Genomic DNA, 20,143 nt, shown 5'->3' with positions numbered 1-20,143 from the left:
TTTTTTTTTGCCTGAATTCATATAGAGATGGATATGAAAAGAGGGAAGAGAATCCTGGTGACAGGGTTTTCCATGGCTAAAACCATGAAAGTCATGAGCAGTAGCTCTTCAATGTTCCTTAACAATTACAAGCAACATTAGCATCATACTCCATGGAAGTGGACTTCTCTGCGCATCAAAAGTCAAGGGTATCCATCAATCTAACTATGGCTTCCTCTCACCAAAAGAATCAACATTTATAGCTTTTGGCACAATAATGGTGAGTACGGTTGTCATGCAGCCACTAGAGCAAGATTATAAGCTACGGACGAAAACAAGGAAAACTAATGATCTTTCAGCTATATCTCCTACTCTGTATCATAGAGGATGGAAATTCTCTACTATTTTACTCTTTACAATTTGGTGGGCACCGAGCTTCTATGTAACAGATAGTAAGCTGATAAAAACAAAATTCTGTAATGGATTGTAACATGCACTTTATCTGGCAATGTCGAGACCATGGTGTGCTAGCTTGTGTAGGGAACCTTTTCATGGCCACAAGCTGATAATGATTGCAGGCAATGAATGGTAGCAGGAAGCGATCTCTTCCTGTTCGCCAAAAAGAACAAGAAATAAGACAAGGAAAAAGAAACACTAACCATGAGCTTTATAACCTGGTCGAACCTTTTGGACTTCAACCCTAAAGACAAGCAAACTATCTGTAAACTTGAGCAAAGAAGCATGATTAGTAAAAAAGAAAACAAACAAAAACAACTGGCAAAGCAAAATAATACAAACAATAAGTCCAACCACCAAAGATTTTCATTCTGACATCCAATGCACAAACAGGGTTTATTCGGAAAACTACACAGGTAACTCGAGTATAACTAAATCTGCTAGACTGTCAGTAGTCATTATCGCACGCTGATTATTCAAAGTTCATAACAATCACCATGAATAGAGACATCTCCCGCATTTGAATCGGAGATCTCTATTTAAGAGTGTACGCAGCCTCATCTTTTCTTAAAATCATATTTCTTACACTTGTAAATAGATCAGTCTTCCACTTCCTAGATTAACAGTTTTTGGACAACCATCCCTGTCTTTCTCTTGCTGCGTATACTCTTTCTAGTAATAGGCATCCGAAATTTCCACTCCTCCACAGATAAAGCACTGGCCGTGGAATGATCCATAGTTGCATTCGTCACACACCCGCACAAGTGTGCAAGGACGCACGTAGGAATCACATATGACACACTTTCTGTCATATTTCTCACAAAGTCATCCTATGGTCATGCCTGGCTGCTTCCGGCACATGACCAAATCAGGATGATGTTCGGTCATTCTTTCTGCAACAAGCTCTTAGATTCTGTTTACAGTCTGACAAGCAGATATACATCCAAGCAAAGAAAAGTGTCAGACTTCTTCAACATGCCTTCAAATCTTATGGATGAAAAATTCTAAATCAGGGGACAGCAATTAAATACTTGACAGAAACAAATGCAGAAGCTGTAAAGACTTAAAGAAGTATTAGACATGAAACAAAAATTCTAAAGCAGCATGATTTTACATTCACACATGTCCTATATATAACTTGTGTTTGAGCTATTTGTGTTCTTCATTGTTGGTCATAACTTACATGCTCCTGAAAATTTATAGCTGTAACTGCCTTAGACATGAAACTAAAAGGTCTCTTTACATAAAGGTTATGGGTGAAATGGAAGTTCCTGGCAACGATCCCTTCATTGATAGAAATAAATTGTGAGACTGGGACATTGTGTCTGGATAAATGGTCAAGAATTGAGAGGCTTTTAGGTTGATCTCCCACCGAGGTGTCTTCCCATAACATAATCTTAGATCAATCTCCCAAGTAAAAATGAAATAAGAACAAAAAGAACTTGTGGCGTTTGGTGAATTGAGAAATTATTGTACTGTACTTTTCTTCTCAACGAAATATATATTTTATATCCAAACACTAGTCTTTGAAGAGAACTGATCCCTCTGGCCCTCTTTAGTTTCTTAAATTTCTTTAATCTAACTTATTGATTAGCTCCAACACCTTCTAAAACCAGTGCCAACTTCAAAAAATATCCCCTGCCATAACTTTTTCTTAAATAGCAAAAATTATATCCCCTGCCATTCCTTGTCAAACCTAACTAAAGAAAGCAACTTCACTCTTGTAGTATGTGATCCATGAGCTATCAAGGCTCTAAATATCCACCTTATCTCCAAGTTGAAAACATAGATTGGAAACCTCTTCTAGTTTACATCCTATATGATTCTAAGAGTATCTTCAACTTCCCCCTCTGGAATCACATTGAGAGACTTTTCTTCTATCATCACAAACTTCTTTGGGTGTAAAATCTTTTTTTTTTTTTGATAAAAAAAGACATTGTAAAACCTTAAACCATTAGAAAAGAAGATTACACAGATGCCAAGCTGAATGTGTTACAAGAAGCGATGGATCGTGATCATCCATGTCGTCATGATCCATCACATTATAAATGTGTGTTACAAGATGTGATGGATCGTGACGACATGGATGATCATCAACCAAGAGATATGAGAATGGAAAACATTTCTCTAGCATTTGAGAGGCACATTTGCTGGTTATCAGAATAAATAGTACATTAGATCAAAGTAGGTGACAGGGGGATGATGTAAGAAGTTCGAGTACATGTAATACCACCAGATTTGGAGCAAACAAGAAAATTTTATTCTTGTAGGTATGACCAGAACAAGTAGTATAACTGCAGAAGAAAATTACCTTAGAAATTCAAAACACCAAATAATTCTATGAAAACAAAAAATCTTATCACTGTTAACATTTTGAAAGCCTCATAAAAGTTGTGACAGAAACTATAGCATGTGTAAATATCTGTTAGAAGCCAGAAAAAATCAAATCTAAAGAAAAATACTATGTAAAAAGCTGGCACCCACTCGGTGCCTGTTTCTAGCATTTTCCCTTTTCAAAAAGAAAAACTACATAAAAATACTACGAAACACAGAAATAAGTTAATCAACTCGAAAAACTCATGCTGTGAATGTATCAAAAAGGGATTGAAAAAGAAGCATAACTTGTTAAGTAATAGATACATTTTCAGTAAGAGAAGACAAGTTCATTAGAGGGAAAAAGAATTATAGGAAGGATGAGGACAATATCAGTAGCGACAGCACATCTGCCGATCACATGTAACTGGCAAATGACACACAAACAGGAGACTCCTAAGTATTTGGTACTTGAATTTCTGACTTCATTCAGACTCTAAAGCTCTGAGCAAAGTTTTCTTTTATTTCATATCTTCTCCTCATAGGGTACAATTCAAACAATAACAGCAAAGCAAAAATGGTCTATCTCAACTTTGATAGACACTAAGTTAACAACATTAGTTATCTGCATTAGAAGGAAAATCAATCACTTTTTCCATTAATAGACAGCTTGATGAAAAGTTGGAACTGTTTCATGAACACTAGACGAGAACTTTACACAGTGAAACATAAATTATTAGAAATTTAAGTATATTTGGTAATGAATTTTTCAGGTATGATTACAACAAGCAACACTATAGTTGTTGTTTTCACATTAAAGCTAACATCTTGTCTAACTGCATCTCTTTCAGAAAGAACTTGTTGATATTTAAAAGTGAACTCCAAAAAGTCTTTTTCATGACTTAAAGGTATGCTTTGCACTCTTCCATTTGGTTTCCGCAGTTTTCCGAGGGTAACGCTATCCAAGTCAAGAACTATGGTGGATTATACTTAATATCTAAATATGTAATTGGAGTAAAATAGACAGACATAGAAAAAGAGAGAGAGAGACCACATATAATAGAAAATCTAACACAAATAAAGTATATTATAGGCAGATAACTATTATTACATAATATATTCACAAAGCAACGAATTTTAATTCTCAATTAAATTAGAAATTATGACCTTTATATTTAATAATTGTATTTTAATCATTAGACTAGAGTATTGATATAGAATAATTTTTTCATTATACTAACTATGTGATTCTCATAAATTAACTTTGACTTGTCGAGCCTGGTAACGTGGGTTTGTCACCAAAGTTGGGGCATTTAGGTGGTTGGAAATTAGTTCGCTCTATTAAGTTGCCCTTCAGAGTATTAAATGTTGATTCGCCCATTCCAAGAGGGGAGTTGAGTTGTGAGTATTGAGCATAAGCTTAGTGCTCTCAACTTTTAGAGTGGAGGAGACTGTATGAGGCTAGGATCAGAGCAACGAAAACCTCCCGCTCTCTTCAGTGGAAGGATTACGGTCCGGTATTTCCTAGGCGGAGTAACGCCTGATAGACTGTCCCTAATGTAACATAAATTAACTTTGACTTAGAAAAATTCTTTTATCCACAATAACGAGAAAAATTGCGACATGGTTAACTAATGAAACCTTGGCAAGGGAATAATATTCCTTACACAATAAATTATTCATCTTAATATCTACTTTAACTTTAACTAAATAAGAATAAGATCAAATACAATGAAAAATCTCAAATAATTATATGCTAAAAATGTAATTTTCATCGCATCTAATTCAAATAAAGTGATTATTATACAAAAAAATAAAATAAAATAATATTTATTTTAATTTTCTTCAATTTTGACATCTCACAAACGTAAATTTTAATGAGTTTAACTACTCAAATAATTAAGTTTTTATTTTATAAAAATTTAACGAAATATTAAAAGAAGAACTTGATGCATTTTTGTAAAAATTAGTATTTTTTAGATGTTTAATAATTTTTTTAATTAAAAAAATTAAGTAAAATTTTTAACGTATCGTAACTATTTTTATTAAAAAAAGTTATATATTATAAAATATATTTTTTTATTTAAAAATATAATAAATTAGTTTAATTTGATTATTTAGAATTTTATTAAAATATTATTAAAAAAATATTTAACATTAACGTAAAAAGTAAATATGAAAAATAAAAATCTTAAGGTAAAATATTTTAAGACTATATCATATGATTTTGTTTTAAAAAAAATATTTAAATATATTTTTTTGTTTTGATTTTAAGGTAAAACCCGATTTCCATAGGCCCGCGTCCTTGAGGAAGCCGAAACGCACCGTTTCCTTAAACGGTGCGTTTTGGCTGTTGCTGCACCAAAAGAAGAGGTATAAATACCTCTTATTCTTCGCACAAAAAATCTTCTCCGCAAAAAAAGGTGTTTCCTTAGTCGGGTTTTCTTGCTCTCCAGCTTTCTTCTTCTCGCGCAGACACCAGAAACCTAGGGTTTCTGCATTTCGTTTTTATTTGCTTTGCAGATATTTATCTTGGATATCACATGAAGGCACATCGACGAGTCTTTTCTGCAACGGAGTAAAGGTATTTATGCATTGATTTCTTTGTAGTTTATAGAAGTAAGGTATTGTTGTTAGAGAACTAGGGATTCATTGATTTTCTGTGGTGGGCAAAGAGGAGGAAGAACTTCATTTTGTAACACCAACCAATGTCAAAATACTCTGTCAATCTCTTCTGTGCGTGTGTGTGTGTAATGGCGGCGAAGAAGACAGACGGAGACTTCTCTTTATCCTCAGTCGGCTTATACGTGACTCAGTCTCTCCTTCTGATATTTTAAGCTCCATTAAAACTCACCACCTTACTCCTGTTTGCTTTTTCATTTTTTTTTTCTCTCGGTAATTTTTTCCTGCTTTAGTTTTACCTCTCTGCTATCCCTCCGACCGTCCATTAAATCTCTCTCTTTCTCGCGGAGGATTTGCTTCCAGTAGCCACTCCTCCTTGGGACCCTCCCCTTCCTTACTGTACACCGACGCAAATTCTTCTCGCGAATTGGTCTGCCCGCTCTCCTTTCGGTCAACCTCACTGCTTCCAAAACTTTCCTCCCTCTCCTCCTTTCTGCCGCTCCATTCTCTCTCTCTCCGCCCTTGAATTCAGCAGATGCAAGGTATTTATAATTGGGTGGGATGGATTTTGTACCGTTAGATTTAGGATTGATTTCTGGTCGTTCGATCTAGGTGTTGATTTCTAGATTTTAAAATTTTCTTTGTGTGCTGAAGCCCCAGAGTTAACTAAAAACTCTTAAAAAAACACCCGAAACTCTTACAAAGCAGCATCAGATCATCCTGAGGTTTGTGTCTCTTCTTGCTTTGAAACATTTTGGTGTTAGTTTCGTTTTTCATATTCTAGTTTTGATACTCTTGATTTTCTTTCTTTTATTTTCTTTATTTAATTATATACATACACACGCATATATATGTATATGTATGTGTATATATATATATACGTAATTTAACAGAAATTAGTTTTCTTTATTTAATTATGTATATACACATATATGTGTATATATATGTGTAATTAACAACAATTATTTATTTTTATTTAATTATACATATACACACATATATATGTGTATATATATATATGTATATATATATGTAATTAACAGAAAAAGAAAGAGAGGAGAGTGTGAGGAGAGAGAGACGCATCGATGTTTTGGTTAAAAATTTCAGGGTCATTGGGATTGGGGTTTTGACTTTGATCAGAATCCTAAGAGTTGATTGTTGAGATATAATTTTTAGTGGTTGTTTTGTTTAATTGATACAAACTTGAAAATAGTATGCATATTTTTGTGTGATAAACTAAAACACTTATTTCCATACGAGTTCATCTGCATTCTCTGACATAGTAGGAAAAATTTTCAATATATTGTAGTTTGACTCAGAATTTTTTCAAATTTCATGTGATTTATCTCATATTTTATTTGGGTCAGTGGTGGATGCTTTTTCTCCCTAAAAGAACATCGTGGTGGTTTCTCTCTGAGTTCCACTTTGTAACTGATTTCATGGATTCACATCTTCTAGCTTTTTGGGTCTGTGATAAGTCCATTTTTATTTTCGAATTGATTTATGTTTGTATCGATGGATTCATGTCTTCTAGATTTTAAAATATTGTCTTAAACTCTGTAGCACTAATCTGCCATCTCTTATTGCAGTTTGGGATTTAAACCATGATGAAGAAGAAGCCCTCATGTTACCACTTCTTGAAGAGCAGAGAAGCAGTGACCTCTTTTAGTTTGTCACTTGACCAACCACCAAATGTCATTAGATCATATGTCACTAATGAGCATGAATCTCTTTGCATCTCCCTGATAGACCAGCTCATGCAACGTGGCCAGATATCTACTGTTAGACAAGTAATTCAGCAAATCATTTTACATTCTTCTTCTAGTTCCGATATAAAATCAACCATTGATCTTGCTACTCATCGTGATGTGGGGCTTGATTTGAATTGTTATGGCACAGTCATAAAGGAATTTGTGGCATCAGGGCAACCCCAATGGGCCGAATCGGTTTACAATAGTGGCATTGTTCGTAGAGGTATCAATCCTGACCCATCAATTTTGAATTCTATGGTTGTTTGTTTCTCTAAATTAAGAAAGTTTGAGGAGGCTAGAGCCCATTTTGATAGACTTATTATAATGAGTTCTACTCCTAGTAAAATTGCTTGTAATTACGTTCTCAGAGGGTTTTATGTACAGGGAAAATTTTTGGAAGCGTTTAAATTTCTCATTAGACTAAGTGAGGCTGGTGTTAGTCTAGGTTTTTGGAGTTATAATTCGTTGTTTGATGGTTTATGTCATAAAGGATACTTAGATGAAGCAATGCAATTGTTTGATATATTGCGTGAAAGAACTGGATCTTCACCAACGCTGCATATGTATAAATCTTTATTTTATGGTCTTTGTAAAAGAGGCCGGGTTGTTGAGGCAGAGACCTTGTTTAGAGAAATGGAGTCTCAGGGCTTCTTTGTAGATAAGGTGATGTACACATCTTTAATTGATGAATACTGCAAGAATAAGAAGATGAAAATGGCAATGCGAGTTTACTTGAGAATGCTTAAGACTGATTGTGAGCCGGATGCTTACACTTGCAACACGTTGATTCACGGGTTTGCGAATGTTGGTTTGTTTGATAAAGTCTGGTTGTTGTACAATCAGATGATAAATCAAGGAATGCAGCCCAATGAGGCGACACACAATATTATAATTAATAATTATTGCAAGGAAGGGAAAGTAGATTGTGCTTTGATGGTTCTAAACAGCATGGTTATGAACAATTTAGCTCCTGGTGTGCACTGTTATACAGCTTTGATTGCTGCACTTTACAAGGAGAATAGGTTAGCGGAAGTAGGTGAAATTTACACAAGTATGCTGAATCAGGGTGTTGTTCCTGATCATGTTTTTTTCTTTGTCCTTATGAAGATGTATCCAAGGGGATACGAACTTCAGCTGGCTCTCGTGATCCTCAAGGCAATTTCTGAGAACGGTTGTAGCTTTCATACATCATGGCCCTTAGTATCTACCCATACGAACGCTACCACCGATCTGGAGCAAGAGATTGAGGTTTTACTTGATGAAATTGTGAGGAGGAACTTGAATTTAGCTAATGTGACATTTGGTATTTTTATTAGTGCCTTGTGTGCCCAAGGAAAATTAGATAAAGCTTTGCATATCATGGATAAAATGGTGGGTCTAGGATGCATGCCTTTGCTATCTACTTACAACTCCCTGATTAGTTGTCTTTGCCAGGAGGGGCTTCTCAAGCGTGCTAGATCCTTAATTGATCTCATGCAACATCAAGATGTTGTTCCAGACCAAGCAACTTACTTGATATTAATAAATGGATACTGTAAACGAGAGGATGTTGCATCTGTCTTTGATATTTTGGATCAAATGATTGAGAGGGGACTGAAACCCACTGTTGCCATTTATGACACCATTATAAGTTGTCTAAGCAGAGAAGGAAGAATGTTTCAAGCGGAAAACATGTTTAAGAGAATGCTTGAATCCGGTGTTGATCCTGATGAAGTTGTTTATACGACGATGATTAATGCATATTCCCGAAATGGAAAAGCTATTGAGGCCCACCAATTGTTCGAGAAAATGATAGAGGATGCCATTCGACCAAGTTCTTATTCCTATACTGCACTTATTAGTGGGTTAGTGAAGAGAGGAATGATTGATAAGGGGTGCACATACCTGAATAGAATGTTGGGAGATGGTCTTGTTCCAAATGTAGTGCTCTATACCTCCCTTATTAGTCACTTCTTAAGGAAGGGGGAGTTTAATTTTGCAATTAGACTAGTTGATTTGATGGAAAGGAACCAGATTGAGCATGATCTTATTATGTATATAGTGCTGATTAGTGGCGTGTGCAGGAATATCACGGATAGGAAACGAATGTTGCCTACCAGCAGAGGGTCCAAAAGAGCACAAGAATTTTTGTTTCAGTTACTCCATCAGAAAGTTCTTTTACGAATAGAAAACAGTCTGAACATTTCCATTGATCCTGAAGGAATGAAAAATTTTGCTCTCAAGCTTGTGCAGAAAGTTAAAGAAACCAGTTATATGCCAAATTTGTACCTTTACAATAGTATAATTGCTGGTTTTTGTGGGGCGGGTAGGATGCTGGATGCATACGATCATCTGAAATTGATGGAAAGAGAGGGTTTAAGTCCCAATGAAGTGACTTTCACTATTCTCATGAGTGGGCACATACGAGCTGGTGAAATTGATAATGCCATAGCTTTGTTCAATAAAATGAATGCTGATGGATGTTCTCTAGATAGAGTTGCGTACAAGACGTTACTAAAAGGCTTTTGCAAGGCTGGTAGATCACTTGATGCACTGTCGCTTGTGCATACAATGCAAAAAAGGGGTTTCTACCCTAGTAAGGCATCTTATGAAAATTTACTCCAGTGTCTTTGTGCTAGTGATTTGAGCATCCTTGCATTCAAAGTATTTGAAGAAATGCTCGCTCTTGATTTGTTCCCTCGTCCATATAGCCATAACTGGCTTCTTTGCATTTTATGTGGAGAAAATAAGTTACATGAAACTCATATAGCATTTGATATGATGCTTCAAAGGGGAAAATTTCCTTATGAATCAACAGAGAAGCTTCTGGTGGAAAAATTCAGTAAGCAAGGGGAACTTGGCTTCACTTCTCATGATTATAGATGACATTCTTGCGGTCAGTAGTAGAAATTTACTTAAGTTATTTATGTTCTTTTTCTTTGTTTATTCTTTGCTCTCACTCAGTTTTCAGTGTTTGAAATGTAAAACAAAGATTAAATTTCAGAGGCCTGGTTAATTCAGATTTATAATTGGAGAAGATGGCCTTAACAATCCATGCTGTTGAGTCATGAAAGAAGGAAGTTAGCTTGCAGGTGAGAACTCTCAGATGCTTATGAATGTGAATATAAAGTATATGCCTCCAATACCAAAAAAAATGGAAAATTATTTTTTTAAAGAGGCAAACACATACATAACATGGGTGTGATACTACATTTCTGAATCTAGGTTTACATGTGGAATTTAGCCACTTTGCAATTAATGGTGTTTCCTATTTACTTTATTGTTTTTTAATATTAACTTCTTTTCCTATTATTTTTCTTCTCTCATTTTTCTTTCCTACATGGTTAAAATCTACCTTGAATTGCCCGAACATTCTAAGGAATGAATTTTTGGTAACGTTGTGCCCGTACCCATGTGAACTAAAGCTATTATTTAGTTTCATCTTTTTCCAGTGATGGATAAAAGTTGTAAATATATGATAAACAAGTCCTTCAACCAAAAATTGAAGAAAATTTCACTTGAAATCTATATATTATGATTTACATTTTCTTTTGTGCAGTCCTGTGGCTATATGATATCAATTCCTTTGACTAACTTACTGCTATTTTCTTACCTTCTTCACATATGAACTTCTGAATGTCAAAGACTACCTGCTGGCCTGGCAAAAGCTGATAAGGTTTTAGTTGTTGACAGAGTTATCGAGTCCCTGGGGCTTCAAACCGTGCTTGATTCCTTGGCTGGAACAGTAGAAAAGCAAGGAATTTCTGGAGGGCAGAGGAAAAGAGTAAATGTCGGATTGGAAATGATCTTGGAACCTTCACTTTTGATCTTAGATTAACCCACATCTGGCTTGGATAATGCGTCTCAGCTGCTTCTTAGAGCACTTCGACATGAAGCTCTTGAAGGGGTAAACATGTGCACGGTGGTTCACCAACCAAGGTACCTTTCTAAGTAACAAGTCTTCATCATTGGAAAATCTGTTCTTTTCTTAAGAAAAATTTATTGGAAAACATTTGATTCTTTCCTTTGCTTCTGATATTAGTTTGTGCTATAATCTCGGGAATGTTAGTGTTTAGCCAGATCCAACGTAAGATTACCTATTTAGTATAGCTTGACTAAATAAATCAACATGTAGGTGATTGGAAGGGTGAATAGATCCTATACAACTGCAGAAAGCTGTAAAAAAGTAACTTTTTGAGCTAATTTGAAGTGTAGGTTGCAATTTGGTTATAGTTGCATATTATTAAATTTTCTGAGGTCATACGGGTCAATGCCTTTATTTTTCAGCTATACCCTGTTTAAAATGTTTGATGATTTAATACTTCTGGCAAAAGGTGGCTTTGTTCTCTACCATGGTTCAGCAAAGAAAGTTGAAGAATACATTTCGGGCCTCGGGATTAATGTCCCAGAAAGTGTTATTCTTCCGGATCACTACATTGATGTTTTGGAAGGCATTGTGATTCCTTATGCCAAATCAGGTGTAAGTTACAAAGAGCGCCCTGCCAGATGGATGCTTCATAATGGATACCCAATATGACCAGACATGCTGCAGGATGCTGCTCTGACTTGCTGTGCCTGTAGCAGGCGTCAATCGAAATAGAGATGAAACTGGAGAGCAGTCTTTTGCAGGAGAATTATGGGAAGAGGTCAAGAATAATGTGGAGTTTCATCGGGACAAAGTACATCTCAATTTTTTGAAGTCCAAGGACTTATCAAACCGAAGAACACCTGGAGTATTCGGGCAATACAGATATTTCCTATGAAGGTATAATGTAATGCAACTGAAAAAATTTACCTGTCAAAATGGTATTTTCAGATTACATCGAAATCTTTTATTATTAGTACTAGATCTTGATCTTCTCTGTCTCCTTAACTGTTTCAGGGTCAGGAAACAGCGTCTTAGAGAATCTAAGATACAAGCAGTAGATTATCTGATCCTATTTTCTTGCTGGTGCCTGCTTAGGATCTCTGGCTAAAGTGAGTGATGAAAACTTTGGGGTGCGCGGTTATACTTACACCATTATTGCGGTATGTAAGTTCGAAACACTAAATCGCCCATGATAAAAGAATGTTGTTAAATTTCGTTTCTTTTAGCAGTATATATCGTATAAGAAACTTCTCAACGATAAAAGAAGTTTAATTTTCTTTTGCATCCCGAGGAAAACCTCATACTTCCCTCTACGATTGCTTTGTTTTTTTCCAGCTCTTCTGTGCAAAATATCGGCCTTGAGAACATTTTCTCTGGACAAGTTACGTTATTGGAGGGAGAGCGCGTCTGGCATGAGCAGTTTGGCTTGTTTCCTTGCCAAGGATGCTATTGACCATTTCAATACGGCTATCAAGCCCGTGGTATATCTCTTGATGTTTTATTTCTTCACAAACAAACCCGCTATCTTCCTTCACGGACAATTACATTGTCTTGCTTTGCATTGTCTATTGTGTGACGGGCATAGCATATGTACGTGCTATTTTCTTCCAACCTGGTGCAGCCCAGCTGGTGAGTAATTTGTATAGTGCTCGGTTATGATACTAATCCAAAAAAATCTTTTATTTTTGTTTATTTTGACAAGCTGTCTGTTCAGCAGTGGTCAGTTCTTCTCCCAGTCGTTTTTAACTCTCATTGCAACACGACAAAAAGGCAATGGAGCTGAAGGTTATAAATAATTTCAGTTATCCTAAGTGGGCGTTGGAAGCATTCGTGGTTGCAAATGCTGAAAGGTAAGTTTCACTGGTTCTGATTTCATGAAGCTGTATCTATAGATTTCGGGTTGAAATATACCAGAGCACAACTTATAGATTGAATGATTTCTTATCAGTTTAAATTTTTAGAATACTCTATCAACTTATGCTTTTGGGAGAGTTGGTCACGATAACGAGATCAGTCCTTCAGATTCTACGATACCAGGTTACTGATCTTCGTTTCACTTCGGGTACTCCGGAGTATGGTTGATTACACGTTGCAGATCACTTATGCAAAATGGCTTGTCTTAAAAATTGGGGTCTTTGTATATTCATCCTCCTAGTCGGTATAGTTGGTCGTGCTATAGCATATGTTGGTATGATCACATTCCAGAAGAAATGAGTTTCCTGGTAATCCACTCCGTGTACAGAATCAGCTATCTGCAAGCTTGAGAGGATATACGAGAATGGCGGTTGAAATCGACTGCTGAGATAACTGCTACATACATGACGAAACAAAATTTACGATCCCATTAGTCCGATTCTCTGGTACATAATCCTCAACAGATTCTTTTTTAATATCTAATTGTAAGAATTGGAAATATACATGGAAATTTGATAATAAATATCGTGGGTTTACATTTTTTGGATTTTTCTGAATATTTTCTGGGAAAAGTGAAGTGTATCAATTTGAAAAAAGATGAAAAAAGAATTGTTATATACAAATTATATAACAATGTTATATGTAAATTAATACTAAATAATACTTTTGATATATTATTATATATTATATACACAAATAGCAGAAATAAAGCAGAGCCTTAAATTAAATTTACTTGCCAACAAGAACCACTTACAACTCCAAACCCTACATTGATAATAATGAGTTACAAATACTAGATCGACTCGAGGACTTAATATATGATACGTGTGTGTGTATATGTATATACACACACATATATGTATAAACCAGTAAAATTAATTTAACAGACAAGGACGCCATGCATGCAGAGATACATCACAGTCGCTTGAATCTTTCCAGCCCCCCCCCTCCTCCTTTTCCCCACCTTCTTCATCATTCTCAGTCAGTTCTTGAATCAGCTCCTCCCAATCTCATCATCATCATCACCATCATCTTCTTGCGAGGCTGGTAGGTCACTTGATGCACTGTCGCTTGTGCATACAATGCCAAAAAGGGGTTTCTACCATAGTAAGGCGTCTTATGAAAATTTACTCCAGTGTCTTTGTGCCAGTGGTTTGAGCATCCTTGCATTCAAAGTATTTGAAGAAAAGCTTGCTCGTGATTTGTTCCCTCGTCCGTGTATCCACAACTGGTTGCTTTGCATTTTATGTGGAGACAATAAGTTACATGAAGCTCATATAGCATTTGATACGATGCTTCAAAGGGGAAAATTTCCTTATGAATCAACAGAGAGGGTTCTGGTGGAAACGTTCAGTAAGCAGAGGGAACTTGGCTTCGCTTCTCATGATTATAGATGACATTCTTGCGGTCAGTAGTAGAAATTTACTTGAGTTATTTATGTTCTTTTTCTCTGTTTACTCTTTGCCTCTTACTCGGTTTTCGGCGTTTGAAATGTAAAACGATGATTAAATTTCGGAGGCCTGGTTAATTCAGATTTATAATCGGAGAAGATGACCTTAACAATCCATGTTGTTGAGCCACGAAAAAAGGAAGTTAGCTTGCAGAGGAGAACTCTCATACGCTTATGAATGTGAATTTAGAGTATCAGACCTCCATTGCCAAAACAAAAATAGAAAACTATTTTTCAAAGACACAAACACATACATAACATGGGTGTGATACCGCCTTTCTGAATCTAGGTTTACATGTGAAATTAGGCCACTGTTTTCTATCTACTTCATTGTTTTTTAGTATTAAAAAGTTGTTCTTTTATGCTGACCTTAAAGACCGGAGTTTCTCTCATAATGGAAACTAGGGAGACTGCTCCGCGAGCGTGGTAACTTGGCTCGTGGTTGATGATCCTGTACTTTAAAAAGTTAGTAGGTAACAGATAGAAATGTTATTTGTTGCATGCATGTCATTATAGATCTTTTGAGGGACTTAGACAAACACATGTTGGCTCAGAATTTGAAATCAGTTTGTTTTCTTTGTTTTTCAATTGCTGAATTGGTATTTTACCTATTTGAATTCTCTGGAGATATGCCTGTGTAAGAGCTGCAACACATACTATGTCTTCCAAATGCTCACACGAACAAGAAAGATGTCCTTGACCAATACATACAAGCATTTTAAATCAAAATTTAGAAATGACAAAAAAAAAAATGATTCTCTCCTTCAGTCTGACCTATGACTTACTAAAGAGCACATTAGCCGAAAAAAATGAAAGAAAGACTCACCAACTGATGAGAGAATAGTTAGTTGATTGTGTATAAAAGGAAATAAGACATATATGATTTACTAAATAAGTTAACTGTTTTCTTCTCTATCAGTTAAACAGAATAAGATTTGTCAATGCTTACAGTTAATAAATTAATTGCTTTTTTTAGCTTAGGAGATTTTTTAGTTCGTCTGGTGCTACCTGCTTGAGTACTAAATCTCACCAGTCCCCAGAGGCTGCCTTGAAGTATTGCGAGAAGCCCATCCTTGGTAATCTTTTAGAAGCTGCAAGACAGATAATCAAGCAATGCGAAAATGAGGATTAGAATTGGAACCCTGACATCAGTAGTACCTTGGAAAAACTGATGTATGTATTTGTGCACAGATTACTTCAAAAGCACTTAAGTCTTAATTTTCAAGTACTTCTTTCCAGGCTCAATTGCCCAAAGCAGGGGACTGAAAAAAATCAATGTGAATCGTATATGGCAATGTAGCATAGTAGGCAAAAGTGACACGAAACGAGTTTGCAGACAATGATAATTCATTCTGTAATATTGAGATTTAAAGTTGGGAAATAGACTGGCAGATAAGAGGTTAAATGTAAATGCAATAGATTGAGTCAAAATTAAAACAAAAGTATAAACGTAAACTGTGTTTCTCAGTTATTTTGTATAACCATCTATGTAAAACAATGAGGCTAAAAATTTTAAGCAGCACCAAGTTCAAACCTCCCCCTGAATCCATTCTGTCTCATAACTGTAACCAGGCTCTCCACGTAATTAAGCATATAAGGAGCTACAGGTTGTGCTTGAATAGGGAAAAGCTTGGTCTTCCCAATACATGGGTCATACAAGCCGATGACTCCTTTTAGTGCCACAAACAGCTCTTCACTATTGCCAAATCCTAATGGCTTCATTATAGTGGAAGGTTTAATAGTAAACTGATTAGTCTATGACTCTGCAACACCGTATTCCTTCATCAACCAGATGTCATAGCATGAATATGAGTTTCCATCCATATATGAAACAAACATTGCAAGAGAACCCTTGCATACAGATAGATTTCTTGTACTTGGACCATAATCGAAATCTCGGGCCATCATTTCCCCAAACACTTCATTACTTATATCGAGGGAAAGAATTAAAAAACTTTTGAAATTCTATGCCCTATTCACTCTAACTGCTGTCCAATGAAGTGCAATGTTCAGCAATGCTTTACTTGAAACCTACCGTACTTCTCCTTCCACACTGATGTCAGTGCACCTCCAAGAATTACCATACAGTGTCTAGACCTCAGCCTTGGAGCAATCTTTCCCTGCATTGTTTAGGAATCCAGTAACTCATGCTAATTTATAATCCTTATTAGTTGGATCATACCCAACCAAACAGTCCTTTGAGTCGGCAGCTTTCATGGTGCTACATATTGCCTTTGAGTCTCTTATTGCATGACTGATGGAATAAAAATCTGCAGCAGGATCTGAACTTTTTCGAGCACACACGCATAACAATCCATTACAAGATCCACTCATGTGATACAAGACATATCTTTCATATGGTATGTTCAGATATATGAATTCCCTGTATGTTTCTTGAGTAAGCAAGTTCACAACATGCTTTCTTGTCGTCATATCGGTGTTAATTTCAAGGAAAGACTCGTGTTCCTTGTTTCTGTGGACTGATGCAGGTGCATGTCCACCAAAGCAGGTTGATTTATGAGATTATAACATAATCTGCAGACAGACTTGCATGTCATCAGTGTTGTCACAGGTAATCTTACAAGGATGCGAATGGTAATTTCTTCAGGCAAGTAGGTTGCCCCAGCAGCAGCCATATAGCTTTGCGGTTCAGAATCACTCCTCCTTTCTTCTTTCAGAGCTATAGAGGCTAAGAAAATCGGCAGCTTAAACATTTAGCATCTCAGCGTCAAATTTCCTAACCCAAATATGAGAATATAACGAAGAAAAATGAAACGTATTTGCAAATAACATATATGATATAGTATTATATGTTCATCCACAAGGAAACGTATAGGATTAACTCGAAGAAAACTTTTCTCCTTTTATTATTTCTCTCATCAATGATACACACACAAACTGACATACAATCATAATCACCGAACTCTCTGTTCTTTCTCCTGAAAATTCTAATTTTCTCGAGAAAATCAACAATCAAGACTAAACAAGGATTCCACTTTTCTAATCTAACGAATTCGAGAGTGAACAAGCAAAAGCTTCGAAGCACCGATCAGCAAAGGACCACCAGAATTCAGAAACAAAATGATGAAACACGAATATCAAAGAATTTGGGAGCACTTACAAGCAGAATCGGCTCCGATTAGGTTGAGAAAAGCTCGTTTGAACATCCACAAGGAAGTTCTGACAATACACAGAAAAACACATTGATTTTTCACTAAAAATATAACCTTATAATCCAATTAAATATAAATTAAACACTAATATTACAGAAGATAAATTAATTTATATTATTTTATTATTTACAAATTGTAAATTAATTTAGTTATTTATATAATTTTTTTAATACATAATATTTTTATACAATCAGAACATTTTTGAAAAAAATAAAAATTACTTTTGTGTTATTTGTATTTCATTTTTTAATAGAGTCTGAAAATTATAATAAATAAAGATTAATATTAAAATAATCATATTATCTTGTTTAAGTAAAATGTATAATACTATAAGGTATTAAAAAAATCAATTACACATATATATATATATATTTTTTTTTTGAATTCAAATTTCATAAAAAATAAATACTAAAAAGAATTGTTATTTATATACGATATTTCCCTCCATTTCTCATTCGTAATCTATTTGTGTCTGATGATTACACTGCACTACACTACGCCCACTATAAAAGCCATCGGTTGTTTTCTTCCTTACCATCTGTAAAAGAAAAGTTAACTCTCTCTTCTTCTTCAATCGCTCTCTTATCTTATGTCTAGGGTTTACATTCCGTTCTATCTTTCTAGAATAAATTTCTAGAATGTGGAGCTAAACAACCATTTTCTTGGCATCTTTTCACAGATTTTGATTGAATCTTGTCTTGTACGCTTCGAGTCATTTTTTTTCTATTTCCGAGTCTTCTCTAGGTATTTTTTTCGAACTCTTTCTTCTTCTTTCTTACTTCTTGATTTTATTTCCATGATTCATTTCCGATTGTAGCTAGTTTTACTTCTCTATCTTGTGGTTTAGCGTCTGAAATGTTTATTTATTTATTACAGCGTCAGGGATTATCAACTAATTTATGCTGAAATGAGAATCGTTGTTTGGCTGTGTTAGATTCAGTTTGTGAACAAATGCTTATTCACTAGTAGTTTATTTATAATCTTTGTAGCGAAATTTCACTTCTCTATTAGTTTCTTGTGGTTTAGCGTCAAACATTTTTGTTTGTTTATTTATTATGACATCAGATTATCAATAAAGTTTGGCTGTTTAGCTGTGTTAAATTCAACTTTACAACAACTACTTATTCACTCATAATCTTTGTATATTATATATTTTAGAACATGAATGTAAGTACGTTGTACAATTGTTTTTTTTTTAAAAGAAAATTATGTGTATTGTAATACCCAAACCCGAAATTTAATCCGAAATTAATTTTAGCCTTTGAAAATAAATAAAAAATTATTTATAAATTAATTTAATTTAATTTTTGTTAAATTTATTGAAAAAAATAGGTTAAGAATGTAATTGAAAATAATTTTGAGAAAAATGAGTGAAAATTTGGGTTCGTATGATATTTTTAAAAGAAAAATTAGAAATAGGGAGTCAAAGTGCAAATAAAAAAATTTGTGTTACGTAGGACTGCCCAGTTAGCAGCCCCGACGAACCGGAGAACGACGCGTAGCAAGGCACGCTAACGTCAGTGCCATGCAGGATGCCACGCGGGTGATCCGTGTGTCCTGTGATTGGACAACCCAATATCGATTCCGCGCGCGTGGAAGTCTAAATTTGTTCCTCCCTTAAGCGCGATCGGACGAACGAAATTAAATCGCGATATATGGTTCAAATTCATTTCTTATCTATGCACGATTGGACGGACGAGATCGATTGTGATAGATAGTTTAAATCAACGTGGGATAGATATAAATACATCGCATAACACAGGAATCCAAACCCTAACTATCAGCCCTCGCCGGAGAAGGCGGCCAACTGCCGACTGCCACCGTACTAGAGCCACCACCGACCGCCAAAAAGGTAAAAATTCTTCCTACCCACTCAAAATTCAATTTCGAGCATCCATGTGGCCAAATCGGAGTAAAAGGGATTACGAGTGAGCAAAAAATCATGGGCAAAATCTGACAGAGCCATCGCGGTCAAAACCCCTCTGATTAACCCCTTTTCGATTCTTGTTTCACGTGATTTTTTAATCATTGTGTTCACCGTCATTTTCTGTGTAGCTTAACCGAAGAAAGAACCTCAGCCAGGAAGGAGGACAGGCGGAGCTGCTGGACCTGGAGGTCTCCCCTTTTGTGATTTTCTAGCTAACCGAGGTCCTTAACTATTTTTCTGCAGGGATATGGCCAAAACCGGCCAGGCTGAGATGAACCGCCGCTCACGGGCAATGGAGCCAGCACCGCAGCAAGGCGGCACTGCCGTGTCGAAACCCCAAAATTAGTCGAAATGAGTTTTGGATGATGATTTTGAATTTTTGGGATATTTTTAAGTATGTAACGAGTGTTTTAGATTTTACAGAAAAAATTCAAGAAAATCAATACTCGTTAGGAGGCGTAGTAGACAACACGATGTCTCAAAATACCAATCCAGATAAGGATCCTTCACCCTATTTTCCGTTATGGTAAATTAAGGCTTAACGTTACATAATCTCATATTTTCATGAAAAATTAAAAACCTTTAAAAATAATTATATGTTACTAGTGGAACCGGAACCGATTAGTGCACATTTGTCCTGATTTCTAGTTTATTTTTATGTGCTGCCTAAATTACTTACCATTATATTGTGCATGCTTACATTGACAGTTT

The 20,143-nt window shown here is 35.5% G+C and overlaps 1 protein-coding gene, 1 long non-coding RNA gene, 1 other non-coding gene and 1 pseudogene across 27 annotated transcripts; 2 read left to right on the top strand and 2 right to left on the bottom strand.

Moving 5' to 3' along the window:
• Positions 1-466: 466 nt before the first annotated feature.
• Positions 467-4,340, bottom strand: LOC148268606 (PHD finger-like domain-containing protein 5A pseudogene; annotated as a pseudogene).
• On the top strand, positions 4,020-4,321 carry LOC148268607 (signal recognition particle RNA). Its single transcript, XR_015818176.1, has one exon.
• A 799-nt stretch (positions 4,341-5,139) lies between the features above and the next one.
• LOC110823301 (Tetratricopeptide repeat (TPR)-like superfamily protein) lies at positions 5,140-13,423 on the top strand. 21 transcript variants are annotated; one of them, XM_088216821.1, is made up of 9 exons: positions 5,140-5,332; positions 6,960-9,996; positions 10,093-10,192; positions 10,794-11,039; positions 11,435-11,865; positions 11,983-12,128; positions 12,304-12,597; positions 12,686-12,818; positions 12,930-13,423. In XM_088216821.1, exon 2 carries the CDS (start codon positions 6,975-6,977, stop codon positions 9,984-9,986), a length of 3,012 nt encoding a protein of 1,003 aa, XP_088072947.1. In that variant the 5' UTR covers positions 5,140-5,332; positions 6,960-6,974; the 3' UTR covers positions 9,987-9,996; positions 10,093-10,192; positions 10,794-11,039; positions 11,435-11,865; positions 11,983-12,128; positions 12,304-12,597; positions 12,686-12,818; positions 12,930-13,423. The 21 variants fall into 21 exon arrangements, 17 of the variants coding, with proteins under 17 accessions (XP_088072947.1, XP_088072955.1, XP_088072946.1 ...); XM_088216829.1 differs by having other exon boundaries at positions 10,784-11,039; XM_088216820.1 differs by having other exon boundaries at positions 10,746-11,039.
• Positions 13,424-13,583: 160 nt separating this feature from the next.
• On the bottom strand, positions 13,584-17,570 carry LOC110823252 (uncharacterized). 5 transcript variants are annotated; one of them, XR_015818103.1, is made up of 4 exons: positions 17,454-17,561; positions 15,341-17,021; positions 14,941-15,027; positions 13,584-14,783 (listed from the first exon to the last, which is right to left on the bottom strand). It is a non-coding gene; the product is annotated as an uncharacterized LOC110823252 (long non-coding RNA). The 5 variants fall into 5 exon arrangements; XR_015818105.1 differs by having other exon boundaries at positions 15,363-17,021; XR_015818106.1 differs by having other exon boundaries at positions 14,941-15,423; positions 15,867-17,021.
• Between the last annotated feature and the right edge of the window lie 2,573 nt (positions 17,571-20,143).

This window comes from Carica papaya, chromosome 3, assembly GCF_054855325.1.
Source record: "Carica papaya isolate Zhongbai chromosome 3, ASM5485532v1, whole genome shotgun sequence".
Classification (NCBI taxonomy): Eukaryota; Viridiplantae; Streptophyta; class Magnoliopsida; order Brassicales; family Caricaceae; genus Carica; species Carica papaya.
Note: the sequence above shows the minus strand (reverse complement) of the source record. Positions and strands in the feature narration are given on the sequence as shown.

Excerpts from the sequence above, each read along its gene's own strand:
- LOC110823301 (XM_088216821.1), top strand. The coding sequence starts at position 6,975 with ATGATGAAGAAGAAGCCCTCATGTTACCACTTCTTGAAGAGCAGAGAA.